This window comes from Marmota marmota, unplaced genomic scaffold (genome assembly GCF_001458135.2).
Source record: "Marmota marmota marmota unplaced genomic scaffold, marMar, whole genome shotgun sequence".
Lineage (NCBI taxonomy): Eukaryota > Metazoa > Chordata > Mammalia > Rodentia > Sciuridae > Marmota > Marmota marmota.
Genome location: NW_026000130.1, coordinates 5675988 through 5691909, shown reverse-complemented (window position 1 = coordinate 5691909; position 15922 = coordinate 5675988). Strand labels below are relative to the sequence as shown.

Below are 15922 nucleotides of genomic sequence, written 5' to 3'. Positions count from 1 at the left end.
CTCTGCTTGGCCAAGCTGGGCTCCGAGAGTCGGCTTTGTGTTTGCTGTGTGAATGTGTCCACCACGGATGGGTGCGGTGTTCCCGCAGCACACAGGACCATAGACTGAAAGTTTTCTGGTCCAGCTGGGGATTTGGGCTCTTGCTCAGCTCCTACTCCCCTTTCCTCCTCATTTCCATGATACATTTCCCAGTCAGTTCCTGTTGGAACCTTTTGTGTAAAGCTTCCTTCCTTCCTTCCCCACTTGCAAAAACAAAAGCAAATGGTAAAGGTTGCTAGCAGAGGTGTCATCTTTGCGGTAGACAAGGTCGAGCCTCTTTATCTCTGGAGCCTGAGGAGTAAAGATGCCTTTTTGGCTGCTCCCTCATGAGCAGGTGGCACCTGTGGCCAGTACACCAGCCAAATGCAGAAGACCCCAGGCTCTGCAGCCTGACAATTGGCTCACAGGCTCCCTACACCTTCGTTGTGAGGCTCTGCATCCTGCTCCTCCCCTTCCCACCAGAAGTGTAGCCTTGTCCTCTCCTCAAACTTAATTATTATAAGAACTCTTCATCCACTTTAAAACTGTTGAATTCCAAAAACTATATTCTATATCAGAGGTCTGACAATCTCATTTTGCAATGAGATAAGTATTGTGTTTTGAGGTTTACAAAAGTTATTTGTCTTTTGTATAAATTTATTAAAAAAAAAAAAAAATCCAGGTTGGGGGTCTGGGGATGTGGCTCAGTGGTAGAGTGTTTGCCTGGCATGCGTGAGGACCTCAGTTTGATTCCCCAGAACTGCCAAAAAAAAAACTGTTACAGAAGTTTTGAACTTTACACATTGCTTTCTTTGGAGACTAATATTTATCATTTTGAACATCCAGTTATAATTTCTTCAGTCAAAACATATAGGAGTTCCAAAAATCAAGAGTAAATGCAAAGTAAAGGATACAGTCTAGTAAATTAAACTCTAGTTTAATTGTGTTAAATTACACAGTGGTAAAATTGCAATGTTGTTATATATAATTGAGTCCATTATTTCAGCTTGAAGTTGTTTGAGTTTAAAACTCTAAGGCAATTGATTTGATACATTTAGTGTAAAGGAATGCTGTTGAACTTATTTCTATATAACTGGAAAAAAATGAGGAAAAGCAACCTTTGTTAGCTTTCACAGTGTACTTTCCTATTTTAGAAAAGTTAAGAAGGTAAGGAAGTCATATTATTGCAGAAGCTCTGTGATTGCAGTGTCAAGGTTAGAGTAATGGCATGGACCACCTACAGTCATGTATGTAGTCTCTCATTTCATTCATACTAGTCCTGATTGAAAGACACGTTCGGTTTCGACAATCCATTAGAAATAATTGTTGGCAAATGTGACACAAATGCGAGGTCTTCTTTTCCCATACGGAAAAAAGTAGTCCTTTAAATTCAGAGTAATTTCTAGGAGGTGTTCCACCAGGGGATTCCACACCTCTGGGATGTGGCCTTGGGCTGTCACCTAGAGTTCAGGACTCACCTCACATAGGATGTTGTCTTCTAGGACTCTTTTCCTGAAGCCAGGGAAGGCGGTTGGGTTTGTTTGTTTTGTGTTTTCCCGAGTGTGTTTCTCTTTCCCCTTCCAGATCGGGAGGAGTGCGCTTGTGACCTCCTCTTCATCTCTGCCTTCCTTCCCCTCCACACTTTCCTGGTCAAGGGACGAAAGCACCCGAAGGGTTAAGTACACTCTGAATGGTCTGCTCTGGAGGAGGGACAGTGCTCCTGGGCGCTTTGTGCTTGGGCGCTGGCCCTCCTGTCCCTGTCCCCTGCTAACTACCCTCTGTCCTGCATGAGGCAGTGCTGGCTTCCCTCCTGGTTTCCCACAGTGCAGCGGGCACGCACACTCATGCACACGTACATGCACGCATACCGTGGAGAGGCGGCCTCCCTCTTGTCTAACTTCACATTGCTCACTTTCACATCATGTTTAACAGTTTGCAAATCACCCTACAACATTTATTCTGAGCATACTGTCTTTTTAAATAATCATAGAATTAGCTGGCTGCTGGTTAAATATTATAATAGGGCACATCTGTCCAATTTATTCAGAGCTGTTGTCAACAGATTAAAACTGTTCCATTTGGACCGGCATGAAAACTTTAAACTGGGCTGGGGATGTGGCTCAAGCTGTAGCGCGCTCGCCTGGCATGCGTGCGGCCCGGGTTCGATCCTCAGCACTGCATATAAATAAACAGATAAAATAAAAGATCCATTTACAACTTAAAAAAAAAAGAATTCTTGATTCATCATACTCAAAGTCTTCTGAGCAGTCCTGAAATTGATTTGTAATGTTGTTATTCCTGTAAAAAACTAAAAGACAGCAAAACAGTAATGAAATATCTCATTTGAAATTTTGTGAGAGTCAAGTAAACCTCTTTCATCCACTGTGAAATTTTGTGGGTTTAGAAAATGTTTGTGTTTTTTTTTTTGTTTGTTTGTTTGTTTTTTTGGTAGCTTCAGAAATCATTGCAAACACTGCTTGGTGAGAGACAGTTTTATACAAAATTAACAGTGAGGTCATTTAAACTGACCACCTAGTTGTTCGTGACAGCTTCATCCTAGGTTTAGATATTCATGACATGTCTTTATTCAGAGAGAACTGTAAATCTCTTAAATAAACTGAACCAGCACCAGCTATAAGATAACTTTTCTATTAACAGCTTTGAGAGAGCAACACTTAACCAATGGCTCTTGGCTCTGCATGTTCACAATAATTCTCATAAAATTAAATGGCTACATTGAAACCTGTTTGCTTTTGTTGACAACGATGAAGGACATAATGCGTAAGTAACTGATTTCCCCGTGCATGGTGGTTTCTGTACTTGAGGAACATTTCCTGAGGACATTTAGTGGGTATGTGAGTCATTACTCCTCTAAAATGTTTAAACGAAACTTGGTACTGTTGATCATTGTGGATAAAGTATTTGATCTGTAACTATCAAATTTACATCAAGGAAGTCAAAAAGATCCATTATAAAAAGTGTGATTTTTCTGGATTTAATTTTATTTTATTCTTTCCACTAGAGCAGCTCTGGATGAACAACAACTTCTCCTCCTCCTCCTCCTCCTCATCCTCCTCCTCATCTTCCTCCTCCTCACCATCTTCCTCCTCTTCCTCCTCATCATCCTCCTCTTCCTCCTCATCATCCTCCTCTTCCTCATCCTCCTCTTCCTCATCCTCCTCCTCCTCCTCCTCTTCTACTGGGGTTTGAACCCAGGGCCTCATACATGCTAGGCAAAAACTCTACCATTGAGCTACATCTGCAGCCTTTTTTTAATTTTATTTTGAGACAGGGTCTTACTAAGTTGCCAGGCTGGCCTTGAACTTGTGATCCTACTATCTAGGCCTCCTGAATAGCTGGGATTATGAGCGTGCACTACTGTGCCTGGCTTAACTTACTCTCCAGTAGCTATGCTTTGGATGAAGGTACAAGTCTGCATGTGTTCAAGCATACAGTCACATTTTATTGCAGCATCAATAAAATTTCTCAGTCATATGTTTTGATTAACTTGAATGAAACTCAGGGTATATAGCTGGAAGTAGCCTCATACTTGCATTTTGTAAGGTAATCAGTTTAAGATTTGAATAGCTTACATCAATTTCTGTTAGATAAAGAAATCCTCAAACGTTATGGAGAAAAGCATTCCAAGGGAAATTAGCTTTCACTAAACATCCTGGAACTAACACAGACCCCTTCTAAGGTGTGTGATCCAGTCCCCTTCACATTTTGTCACCCTGGAATGCACTGTATTTAGTGATGCTGCCATTTTTTCTTAGAACATTTCCAAGATTCCTCCTTTAAATCTGCATTCCGTTTTTTCATCTCTACAACTACACCAAATCTCTATATTTTAAGGGGCAGATACTTTTGGAAACAAAATTGGTTTAAAACCAAATGTCAAACTGGGTTATCCATTTTGATTCACAAACAACATGTGGGTGTAAACTAATAATGCCAGTTTTCTCAGGTGGCTCATAAAAACCATCTTTGAAGGCAACTCTTGGAGAGCAGCAACAGCTATCTGAGCGCAGGCATGGAAGGTTGGAAATTCCTGTAGCAGGATATGGGGGCCTGGGCTCTTGGTCCTGTTTCTCAGGAGCCTCCGTGTCCTTGGGTAGGTCAGCCGTCTTTTTTGGCCCTTTATTTTCTCTTCTGGTGTTAAACCATCAGATCATCTGCCCGTAACTTCCAGCACTGAAAGTCTGTGGTCATATAAATGCTGGCATGTTTGCTTATTGACTGCATCCATTATATTATGAATTTCATATTCCTTTGAGAACTAAATGAGACAGTCTTGCGCATCTGTGTCAGCTTAGTTTGTGGAACTGTTTGTGGAGAAAGAAAACATTTCTGAATCCACTGTTCATTTTTACTAAATTTCAGTAAAGAGTTGGCTCCTGTCCCAAATGAGGTGTAGGTATGAAGGCCACATAGACTCACAGGTAATTGATTCCCTAGGTAGACTCCAAAGTGTCCTGTGTTCTGCATTAATGGGGGTCTCCTGTTCTTTCCTGTAGGCTTCCAGGCTGGAGAAGCAGAACAGCACACCTGAGAGTGACTATGACAACACTCCCAATGACACGGAGCCAGATGACACAGGGTACATCTGAGGGAAGAGTGTGCTGGGGGTGGGCTCTCAAGGACCAGCAACTGGCAGGCCTTGGCCGTCTGCATCCCTTGTGCCTATTTTCAAACCTGTAGGTCTTAAGATACTCAGGCACAGACTCACAGTTTACAGGTTTTAATTCACATTATTGCCACAGGGGCTTTTTGTCCTTTTACCAGCTGGTTAGACATGTCTGGGTATCTGCTCTGTGCTTAAAATCAATGCTTTACTTTAATGTTAAGTTGACAGTACCTAAGGAGTTGGCTCTGCAGGGATTCTAATGCCACACACCCCAGGTATTCCCTCCCTCTCCCTCTGCACCCATCTGCCTGGGTCCTGGCTTCTGGTTTGAAGGCAGAAGGAAGTAGCCTCTAGGTGAGCTGACAGGATGAAGTGGAGCCTCCCCTGTTTCTGCAAACAGATGAAGGAAACCACAAAATCTGCCTGCCTGTGTGTTCAGCCGGTGCACAAGAGGCAGCTCCTGGAAACTGAAGCAGCTAATATGCGCCTGTCCTGTTTAGCCACATCCTCACTGTTCACAGGTCAAGCCGAAAGGGAAGGCAAAGGAGTATGGTGTGGCCAGGTGAGTGCTCAATGCCAGATCCACCAGAGCCCCACACGGCCCCAAGCCCCACGCTCCCCAGCACCGAGGATGTTATCCGCAAGACTGAACAGATCACCAAAAACATACAGGAGCTCCTGCGAGCGGCCCAGGAAAATAAACATGACAGGTGAGCGGGCTAGAGTCCTGCGCTGGGAGGATGTGTGTTCATGCTCCGAAAGGGACAAGAGGGACACAGGGAGCCCTGAAAGGGAATTGCTTCTACCTTGTGACTTTAAGGTAGTTGAAAACTCAACAAAAAAGTGTAGGTTTGGTTTGGGGGTTTTGGTTTTTGTTTGCTTGTTTGTTTTTCAACATGTTATCAAACTCTGAAAATAAATGCCTCCAGAAATAAAGCTGCTGTCAGTGTACTGGGGCAGCAGTCCTGATTATTGATGGAGAGGGGAAGAAGCTGCCTCCAGACCTTCCATTGATTCTTCTGGCCTCTGCTGCTCCAAAGTCGCCCTCCACTAGGGGCAAGGTTACCCAGGCCGGCAGTGTCCCGAGAGGGACCTGATTTCTTACCTCTTACCTGGCTCCCCTGTGTGTGCGTATGTACGCTTGTAAGATTACTGGCTCCTACTGAGTAGCTGATCCTTTTGTTCTCTGAGAATTCTGGTGGTTGTGAACTGTTTTGCATAATGTCCTAGTTTCCCTCCGCAGGCGGGATTAGACAGACACACTCATAAAACATTGTTTAGCAGCTTCCCACCAGGTTTGAGAAAATAGCAGAAATTCTTCAATCCCAAGAACAGTCTCATGCATTAGGTCAGCAGAGCTGAGGATGCAGAGAAGTCCTCCTGACCCCTTCGAGGAACAGCACCGCTCCTTCCTCTTCTTCCTCTTCTTCACCACAGCCTACCTGTGACCCTCCCCTGTGCCCCTGACACTGCTGGGCCACCTCCCCTTTCTCTGCCTTTTTTCTTTTTTATGCAGCTCACACTTCTCCCAGTAGCACTATTTCCCACTGGAGAAGAAAAGAACAGTACATTTATTGAAAGATAAGAGCTTTCCTTCCTGGGTGGGCTGCTGCAAGCTCCTTGAGAAAAAGAGGAACCTGTCTTTCCTCAGCTTCCTTTTGCAGAAGCCACCGAGCTGCCTGGCTTCCTGCTTTCCCAGGTGCTTGCACTTCACGTGTTACAAGCACACAGTCCGTTTGCCTGGGGCTACAGTCTTGGCAGTGAGTAACTCTATCTTGTAGAGTGAAGTGACCTGCAGCTTCCCACGACACAGTCTTGACAGTGTTTCAAGTAATCTTGACACAAAAATGACTCCTTCCTCAGTCCCCCAACCCCATTTATCAGTGTTCTTCACTTTTTGTTTCCTCCAGTTCAGAAGTGCTGTGCTGGTATTTCTAACTAAAAATGTGCTTACATTGTATTGCTTTCTTTAGTAGTTGTCAAAAATATAAATATCTGCCCTGAGGCCATTTCTGGCTTCAGAGATTTCAATATGGTGCTTGGTTCTCTTTGTTAAGATGTACAAATCCGGGGCTGGGGATGTGGCTCAAGCAGTAGCGCGCTCGCCTGGCATGCGTGCAGCCTGGGTTCGATCCTCAGCACCACATACAGACAAAGATGTTGTGTCCGCCAAATACTAAAAAATAAATATTAAAATTCTCTCTCTCTTTAAAAAAAAAAAAAAAGATGTACAAATCCATTCAACATATTTCAGGATCTGATCTCTTTTTATTTTAAGACCATGAGAGAATGATGCAGAGATTTTAATCATTAACTTATGCTTTGGGTTTAAACTGGAATTGGTCTAAAGAATTCATGCTTTATAAACCGTTGCGTGTTCTGTTAAAGTCTCTGGCTACTCCTGTATCCAAGACGCTTCCATTTGCAGCCTGGCGCTGTACTAATGAAACCTAAGCCTTTTTTGGTGGTTTCTCCTTTTGCCAATCTGTTGCTCACCTCATCTCAGGTAGACCTTGCAGCCACTTTGAGGCTCTCTCCTGGTTCCCTGGGCCCAGCAAGCTCCCCTCAGCCCCTGACCTCCTGCTGCCTAGTGCTGTCTCCTGGGCCTGCAAGTCCCACTTCCTCTTTAGCTCTTCTCTCTTTGACACGCACATGTTCGTGCACACGGGGATTCAAACAGATCATGTACAGAAGCTTTTATCTATTTTTTTTGAAAGATACCAGTCTGATACTGTGAACATAAACTCCCTCAGACACAGGAAGACGACCTCCTCACTCATATGTGCCTGCCTGTTGTGCGTGTGGCTTGTCAAGGATGTCCCAGGGGTGAATTGTGTTTCTCAAAATGAAACCCTAACCAGCAAAGCATAAAACTCTAGGTGTGGTTCTCAGCTGCAGGAATATTATTGGGAACATTCTTGAGTGATAGAAATGATTGCTGTGGATGTGGCTCTTCCAGTAGGACCAGGGAGGCTGTTGTCCCTTCACATTTGCAAGTTAACTCCTTATTCATTGGCATTTTTGTTTGTTGGTATATCATATATGATTCTAATTGTTCTCAAAAATAGAAGGCTAGGCATGGTGGTGCATGCCTGTAATCCCAGCAAAGCAGGAGACTGAGGCAGGAGGATTGCAAGTTAAGCCAGCTTCAGCAACTCAGTGAGGGCTTAAGAAACTTAGTGAAACCCTGTCTCAAAATTAAAAATAAAAAAAGGGCTGGAGATGTGGCTCAGTGGTAAAGAACCCCAGGGTTCAATCCCCAGTACCAGGAAGAAAAGAAAAATTAAAGTCAGGATTTTCAATTTGAAGGCATGTTTAGATATATAAACCATTTTCTTGATGTAATTAAAATAATCTTTCTTTTTGGGGGGGTAGGGATACCCGGTATTGAACCCAGGGGCATTTAACCACTGAGCCACATCCCCAGCCCTTTTTTATATTTTATTTAGAGACAGGATCTTGCTGAGTCGCTAAGTGCCTCACTAAGTTGCTGAGGCTGGCTTTGAACTCATGATCCTCCTGCCTCAACCTCCAGAGCCGCTGGGATTACAGGCGTGCACCACCATGCCTGGTGTAGGCAGTCTTAATTAAAATAGTTTTGATACTAAATGTCTTACAAAGGAGAAACGGAGATTGCTTATATCATCTTTATTCAAAAGCCAGCTCCCTGGGTTCTTCTGTCAGCCAGCCACACCCATCTGTGGCAGTGTCTCTTAACATACTAAGCATTGCTCCAAAAGTGCTTCTCTCATACCCAGCATCGCTCCTGCGCTGTGGATCAGTCCTCAAAGACACAAGCCCAGGCTCGGTGGCAGTGTCGTATCTAACAACCGTCACTCAGCCTCATCAATTTTGTTTTGCTTCTTTTTTCTTCCATGCTGGGATTAAACCTAGGACCTTGTTCGTGCTCAGCACATGCTCGCCTGCTGAGCCACCACGGCTGTATTTGTCCTTGTGCATACTGCAGTGGTACACTCCTCAGGATGCAAACTTAACATTTTTTTTAAGATACGAAACTGGCCTCATCTGTTGCTTGCCAGAGTACTAAAAAAAAAAGAATCCTAGGTAAAAACAGTCTTAACTCTTTCCTTTCTCATCCCAAGAAGTCAGATTACTGTTCACGGCTGGAAAGAGTCTTGCCATAAGGATGATGTGGATCTGTGGCCAGCGGGTTTGAGCTCAGTCCTCATCTGACCTCTGTGGGATCTGGACCTGTCTTCCTCTCTGGGGTGCAGCTTTCTCATTCGAAAAGTGGGTGTGATAAAATTCCATTCTCTAAGGCGACAGGGAATGTCAAGTGAGTCTCTAGCCCTGGAAGGCCAGGCAGCCAGACAGCACGGAAGAAAGGGTGAGGGTGGCAGATGGGGAGTGTGCTGTTTTCTTAGAGCTCATCAAAATACGAGAAAGTGCTGACGTGTAATAGCATTTTATCAGAGACAAGCACATGGTGACTTCGTGACAAAGTAGATGAGTGTCTGAATGGTATATGAGGCAGACCTCAGTGTTTTCTCTTTATCCAAAGTGAAAGATACACGTCCCTAACAATTCAGATGGATTTGAGTGAAAGGGATTTAGAAGGGCCCACTGATGAAATGGCCTTGGATACTGAAGTAGGAGCTCCGATTATAACTTTAAGGAATTTGTCTCAGTCCTTTATTTTTTACCTTTGTAGATTTGGGCATGGAAATCCTTGTTTCTCTTTCTAGAAATAAGGGAGAGGAAACATTCAAGGAGTAAAGGATGAACTTGAGGTATAAATGGCTTTTATCCTGTTTTCTGGCTTCTCCTGGCCAGTAGTATATGTTGCCACATTTCACAATTAGAGTCTATTTTTACAGATTGACTGAACTTTCACCAGAGGACGGAGACCCTGCTTTATAACCTTGTGCCTTCTGTTGGTGTAGGATGCTCGGCGGCGTTGTCAAAGAAATATACATGGAACCTCTCTGGTCCCTGAGAATTGTCTGCCTCCAGATCATTTTGACAGTCTTTGAATAACCTCTTCACTGTTTTGCAGTTATATTCCCTGCTCAGAGAGGATACATGTAGCTGTTACAGAAATGGCAGCATTATTCCCCAAAGTAAGTCACTTTCTACTCACTTGCTTTAGATGTTTTTTTGTTTTTGTTTTTGGTTTTGGTTTTGGTTTTTTTGGTACCAGGGATTGAACTCAGGGGCACTCAAACACTGAGCCACATCCACAGCCCCTATTTTGTATTTCATTTAGAGACAGGGTCTCACTGAGTTGCTTAGGGCCTGGCTAAGTTGCAGAAGCTGGATTTGAACTCGCGATCCTCCTGCCTCAGCCTCCTGAGCCGCTGGGATGACAAGTGTGCACCCCAGTGCCCAGCTAGATCCTTTTAATTGCACTGCAAGAAATTTCTTTATGATCTTCATGTCATATTGACCATTTTGTAATCTGTAGAATTTTTAAATATGCAGTCACATTGTGTTTTGGACTATTTTCATTCTACATAAATATTGATTTTAATAAGACAAGGATATAGAAGTCAAGGCATACCATTAACAGAATAAAATTTTATCTGGAATCTGTCACTGCACGAGTTAATATTTTTAAAACATTCTCAGAACAGCCCACACTACTAAAATCACCCTGCACGCACTTAACGCCTGGAGTCAAGGCGGTTCTGCATCTTCTGCTCCAGGGGCTGCAGGGCTTATAACGTTTAAAGAACCCTGTTGAAGGGCTGGGGCTGGGGCTCAGCAGTAGAGTGCTTGCCTAGCACGGGCGGGACCTGGGTTCGATCCTCAGCACCACATAAAAATAAATTAATTAATTAAAGATATTGTGTCCAACTACAACTAAAAATAAATTGGAAAAAAAAAAAAAAAGAACCCTGTTAAGAAGTGAACAACCAATCAATGTGCCTCTGGCCAGATGGAACAGCCAGAGGAGTTTCCAGGCCTGTTTGTCCCTTGCTGGTGGGTGCCTAGCATGCAGTCCCTGGTGACCGGCTGTGGTTTTTCCGTTTAGAAACCCAAATCTGACATGGTGAGAACCTCCCTTCGCCTGCTGACATCCAGCGCCTACCGGCTCCAGTCAGAGTGCAAGAAGGCCCTCCCTGGGGACTCGGGCTCACCCACGGACGTCCAGCTGGTCACGCAGCAGGTCATCCAGTGTGCCTACGACATCGCCAAGGCCGCCAAGCAGCTGGTCACCATCACCACCAAAGAGAACAACAACTGAACAGTGGAGTGCTGTCCTTTCTTTTTTCTAGACTCTTAAAAGTTCAATTCAAATTTAGACATGGAACTCCAGATTTTTACAAAAACATTTAACGACGATTTAAAACTTTTTAAAAGAAAACTCAGTATTATTTTTGCATGTTTTCTAACAAATTTTCAACTATTAATTTAACCCACTTGCCTTATTTCGTGCCTGTTTGCCCGTTTAGTTTCTGATGTCTCGTTGTGTTGTTGGTGACTGAGAGACCATGATCATACACATCCAAAAGTACTTTCATTGTTCAGAATTCGTTAAAATCCCTTTAAGCTCCCTACCTGTAGGTAAGATCATAAGTGAGTTTTTTTAGTAAAACGTTTTCTTGAGAGAGTTGGATCAAAAAAAAAAAAGTGAACACCACCTGTTTCCCTATCAAGCATCGTGCAATAAGTGGATTTTCCAACCAACTGCAAAACAAGTTCAAGTTTGGGGTATCTTAAGTTTGGGGTATCTCCAAGCATGTATGTAGAGAAAGGACTTTGCCATGTTCTAAATTAGTGTTAACAACCTCGTGTAGGAGGGAACAAGGAATTGCCCGTGTCTGTTTTATCATGTCTGAATGTTCTGTTATTTAATTTTTTGTCTTTATTTTCTATCTGTTTATATTTTACCATTATTCTGAAGTCTCCTTACAGTCAGATAAAGCATTCACCTTCCACACAGTGTCCCATGTGGCCATGTTCAGGAAGGAGCACTACCCATTGTCACCCATCATCAAGTACTCTGCCTTACCCCAAACCACACGGCTCATTCAGAACGTGCGGCAAAGACAAGCATCAGTTTAACAAGCCATAACTAACTTTGTTCCACCTACTCAGATGTCACTGCCACAAACTGACACTGCATGTCCCTTTCATCCACACCTTGGTTCTCCTTTCACCGCCGACAGCTTCCTCACATGAACAGCTTCACGTGTCCCATCCTCTGTCGGGACCTCCTCTAAGGTAAGGTGAATGTCATCCGAGTCAGCGTCTTCCCCTTCACCTCACTGGCACTTAGACACCAGCTCTCAAGAATTCCTGGCGGGGCCCAGTGGCGGAGCACATGCAGGTTTTATCCCCAGCACCACCAAAAAAAGGAAAAAAGGAAAGGACTTCCTTCACATGCTCCTAGGAAAGGAGCGGTTGAAGTCTAGAACATGCTGCGGCTCAAGAGCCTGCTCTGGGCAGCAGTTCCTGTGGGGGTGGCTCATCAGTGACCGACCTGAAGTACCCGTGAATGCAGTGGGCCAGAGCACAGCAGAGGTCTGAAGAGGGACAGCGGGACCCCTGGCCACCCAGGCAGGGACAGGTGCTCCCCCACTGCACTCGTTACCAGTAGAAAAGTGGGCCTGGTGTGGCCAGAGCTTTTTTTGTGCCACAAGAGGCACCAGAAATCTGAATTTTTTTGGTGCCATCTCTCCAATTAGAAATGTTGACAGCCAATCCAGACACATCCACAGGCGGCTACTCCCAGGTGAGCTGCGGGCTTACGGCCTCTACCCGGGGCTATGAACTTGAAACAGGAGCTCCTGGCTTTCCCTGGCCTCTGAGCCTGACCCAGAAGGTGGCGGTCCCACCCTCTGATGTCGCCGTCTGCCCTCTTTTTACCCATATGTTCTGTGCCATGGTGATCATACCTGAGGAAGTCAAGTGATCAAAGTACAGGTCACCTCGCGTGCTGACCAGGGCTGTTTTCACAGAACCAACTCCCACACTTTTACCCCTTGACCTGTGCTGTCCTGGAAGCAGTGTCACTATGCTGCTTTGGGGTTTGCTACATCATGGCCTGTGGACACCTTTGGTTCGCTGCAGTGTGAACAGCACAGGAAAAGGGTTCACGTCTCTGAAGACTTCTTGCTTACTGTCTGCACAGCCCTAAGTGCCACAGGAGTGCTGGATGCTCAGCAGATGCCTTCTAGAAAGGGCCTCCTGTCTGAGCTCCAGTGCTGGCTGGCCCCCTCTGTGTGCTTCATGGACTTGCAAATACCTGCTGCTCCCAGGCTCCCGTCATCCTTGGGAAAGACCCAGTGGCCTGCTGAGCTGGTACCCTTGGCTCCCAGGGAGAACAGGTCTCTGTAGAGTCGTCTGCAGGAAGTGAAGTGGTGACTTCCCTTGAACACTCGGGACCTGCAGCAGTTGTCTTTATACCCTAGAGAGAGTCGAGGATTGTGGGACCAACAAAGTATTTCCAGCTGTGAGAATACCACCTGGAGAGCTGGCTCAGTGACCCCCAGTGCCAGACCCTGGACAGAGGCTCCCAAGTGCAGTGACAGGCAGTGGTAGGAGAGCCCCAAGTTGCCCTCCTCATGACGTTCCCTTGTGTGAGACCTCTGTTCCTCTGTTCCTAGCGCCAGAGTTCTCTGTTCCTGTTGGCAAACCGCACCTTGTCTGCGCACTTGTCCTGGCCATTTTTTGCACATGGATTCCACAGCCTTTCACGAGTCATGTCTGCATCCTGAAGTGTTTCTTCGCCCTTATTCTCAACTCTCCCTCCTCGCCTGTGCACCCCGCTTCCCTGAAGCCAACAGGACAGAGTTGCACTTTATGAACAAGCACTTGTGCTAAGCAGGAGGAAGCAGCTCCACCCCCAAGCCCCCGCTCCTTGCCCTGAAATCATCTTCCAGCTGGGAATGCAGATAGTTCTTATTTGCCAAAGAACAATGGATTGGGCCCAAAGATCAAGTACAGCATTTCATGAAATTGGAACTAGAAGCGCACATCTTGGGAGCTACTACCCAGTTCCCCAGGCGACTTCAGTCGCAGAACTCAAGAGTGAAACTAGCATGTTTTTACCCTCGACAGCACCCGTGAGCTTCCCAATAGTAGGATTTTGTTTTCCTCCTTGTCCTGGTTGAAGCTAATCTTTGTTCTTACAAAAGAAAATGCTGCATAGGAAAAAAATGAGATGCCTTTTATTCAGATGTGTTTTCTCTGTGTCCCTCATGACTGTGCTTACTTCTCATTTTTACTGTACATCCTATTCCTGTAATTATTGTACCCTTCACGTGTTGTAAAATCGTTTTGGGATTTGTGCCTGCTAGTTATGCAATAAACAGGCTTATCTATAAATGTCTTGTGGTCATGCTGTGCTTTCTGCCAGTTAGTGGTATTTCCAAATATTCATAGAAGCATGGAGAGAGTTCTCACATAATGCCGTCTTTAAAGACAGTGTCAATAGTGACCAGATTTTTCTTCCTCTGTTCTTATTAGCAAATAGCTTTCTTAAAAAAAAATTCTAGCCAAGCACAGTGGCACACACCTATACCCCAGCAACTCATGAGGGTGAGGCAGGAGAATCACAAGTTCCAGGCCATCCTTAGCAAGACCCTGACTCAAAATAAAAAGGGCTGGGGATATAGCTCAGTGGTACTGCATTTGCTTAATATCTTGAGACCCTGGATCCAATCCCCAGTACGACAAAAGAAAAGGATATCCTGCATCAATTTTCTTGGTTTCTCCCTTGCTCTATTGTTTTGGGGTGGGTGTGGGTTGTTTGTTTTTTTGAGATAGGGTCTTGCTGTGGTGCCCAGGTTGGTCTCTAATTCCTGGGCTCAAATCATCCTCCCGCCTCAGCCTCCAGAGGAGCCAGGTCTAAGGCATCAAGGTCCTGGTTCCAGGCTGTCTCTCCCTCTGGGGATAGTCTGCATTGTGCTCTCAATATGTATCTGTTTTCCTAATAAACCTCTCTGTGCTGGGGGAGGGAGATCCTAGTTCCAGGAATCTTTCATGATGTATTTTCTCCTTAAAATTTCTAACTTTTAGGTCCACCAAAGCCAGCCCAGCATGGATGCCCTGTCCTTTTCCCAACAGGTGATCAGGTAGAGGGATTAGTTCATCTCTTGAGGCCACACCAGTCAGTTTTCACTTTCAGAGGAAGGCCTTGTGTAGGTTCACACGGGTCTGCTATAACTTACATCAGGCAGAGACTTACACCTGGGTTCCGCAGAGCCAGCCAGTTGTCCTCTGGACAGGTGACTTGAGACGCTCCTTCCGGACAGGAGAAAAGGGTGGGGTAAGGGCTACCATCTTGGGGACGTTTTCCAAGGAGGCAATCTGGAGAAGTGGAGCATGGTTGCTGTGGAGGTCCCTGAACCACTGGGCTGGAGGCTCCCACCCAGGAGGCCTTCGGAGCAGGGCTTCCTGCGGAGGTCGCTGGCCCCACCTCCCAGCCGGAGCCTCAGGGGCCTGGGAACAGATGTTTCTGCCCTCTGGGGCCAAGAGGCTGAGGTGGGCCTCTTCCTGGCCCCACCACACCGCCCGCCTCTGCCTTGAACATGGTTTCCTAACGCGCTTTGGTCTGAGCTGCGCTCACTGCAGGTCGCCACTCGGAATGTCACCTCCATCTGCTTCCTTGCCACGCCCTGGGAGGAGGAGAGCTGGCTTGCACCCCATGAATGAGGGAAACGCCCGTAGCCCAGGGGAGGCGGCGGTGTCGGCCTGTCCCTATTTTCTCATTTTTGCCAAGTCACTACCTTAACCAAGGAATGGCAGAGAATGTGGCCTTCTGGGGTGGGGATGCCGGGTGGGCTGGTTTCCTGCAGCAGCCTCAGGGCCCTTCCCCTCTAGCCCAGAGGAGGCAGGTGGGCAGCTAAGGCCACATCTCGACAAGGGGCCCTGTCAGCCTGAGTCCAAATCCCTGTGACCCTCCAGTGGGAGGCTGCATCCCTCAATTGCTGGCACCTGGACCTCTCCAGTATCGAGTGGCCAACTAGCAGGACAGACCAAGGCCTCTGTCCACCTGCTCAAGACACTGACAGAAGTATCCTCCATCCACGAGGCTGTGCACAGGCCACCCCTCAGGCCACTTCACCACCCCACCAAACAGAGACATTTGGTGACCATCAGAGGAGGGACCGCCTTGCTACCCAGCAGTCAAGGTGCATGAGACTGTCCAGGAGCCAGTCTTGGCGAACTACACTCTTGAGGGTCCACACTGCTGCCAACTGACTTTGGCTCCTCTTGGCCGGAAGCCAGAGCCACCCAGATAGAGGCCATCCATCCACTTCACAGATGTACAGGTCACACCACAAACTAGGTCTGGAAGGAAGAGCC

General features: G+C 46.0%; 1 protein-coding gene across 8 annotated transcripts in view; it reads left to right on the top strand.

Annotated features, from left to right (window-relative positions):
• Git2 (GIT ArfGAP 2) overlaps positions 1-13939 on the top strand; it is a 49807-nt gene extending 35868 nt beyond the window's left edge. For 4 of the 8 annotated variants that reach the window (XM_015500286.2, XM_015500285.2, XM_015500288.2 and 1 more), the window contains 5 exons: positions 1603-1692; positions 4536-4618; positions 5167-5355; positions 9663-9726; positions 10641-13939. In XM_015500286.2, the coding sequence (XP_015355772.1) occupies positions 1603-1692; positions 4536-4618; positions 5167-5355; positions 9663-9726; positions 10641-10853 (639 nt within the window). In that variant the 3' untranslated portion in view covers positions 10854-13939. The remainder of the gene's footprint in view (positions 1-1602; positions 1693-4535; positions 4619-5166; positions 5356-9662; positions 9727-10640) is intronic. The other 4 variants (XM_015500290.2, XM_015500287.2, XM_048785020.1 and 1 more) reach the window with 1 other exon arrangement.
• The last annotated feature ends 1983 nt before the right edge of the window (positions 13940-15922 follow it).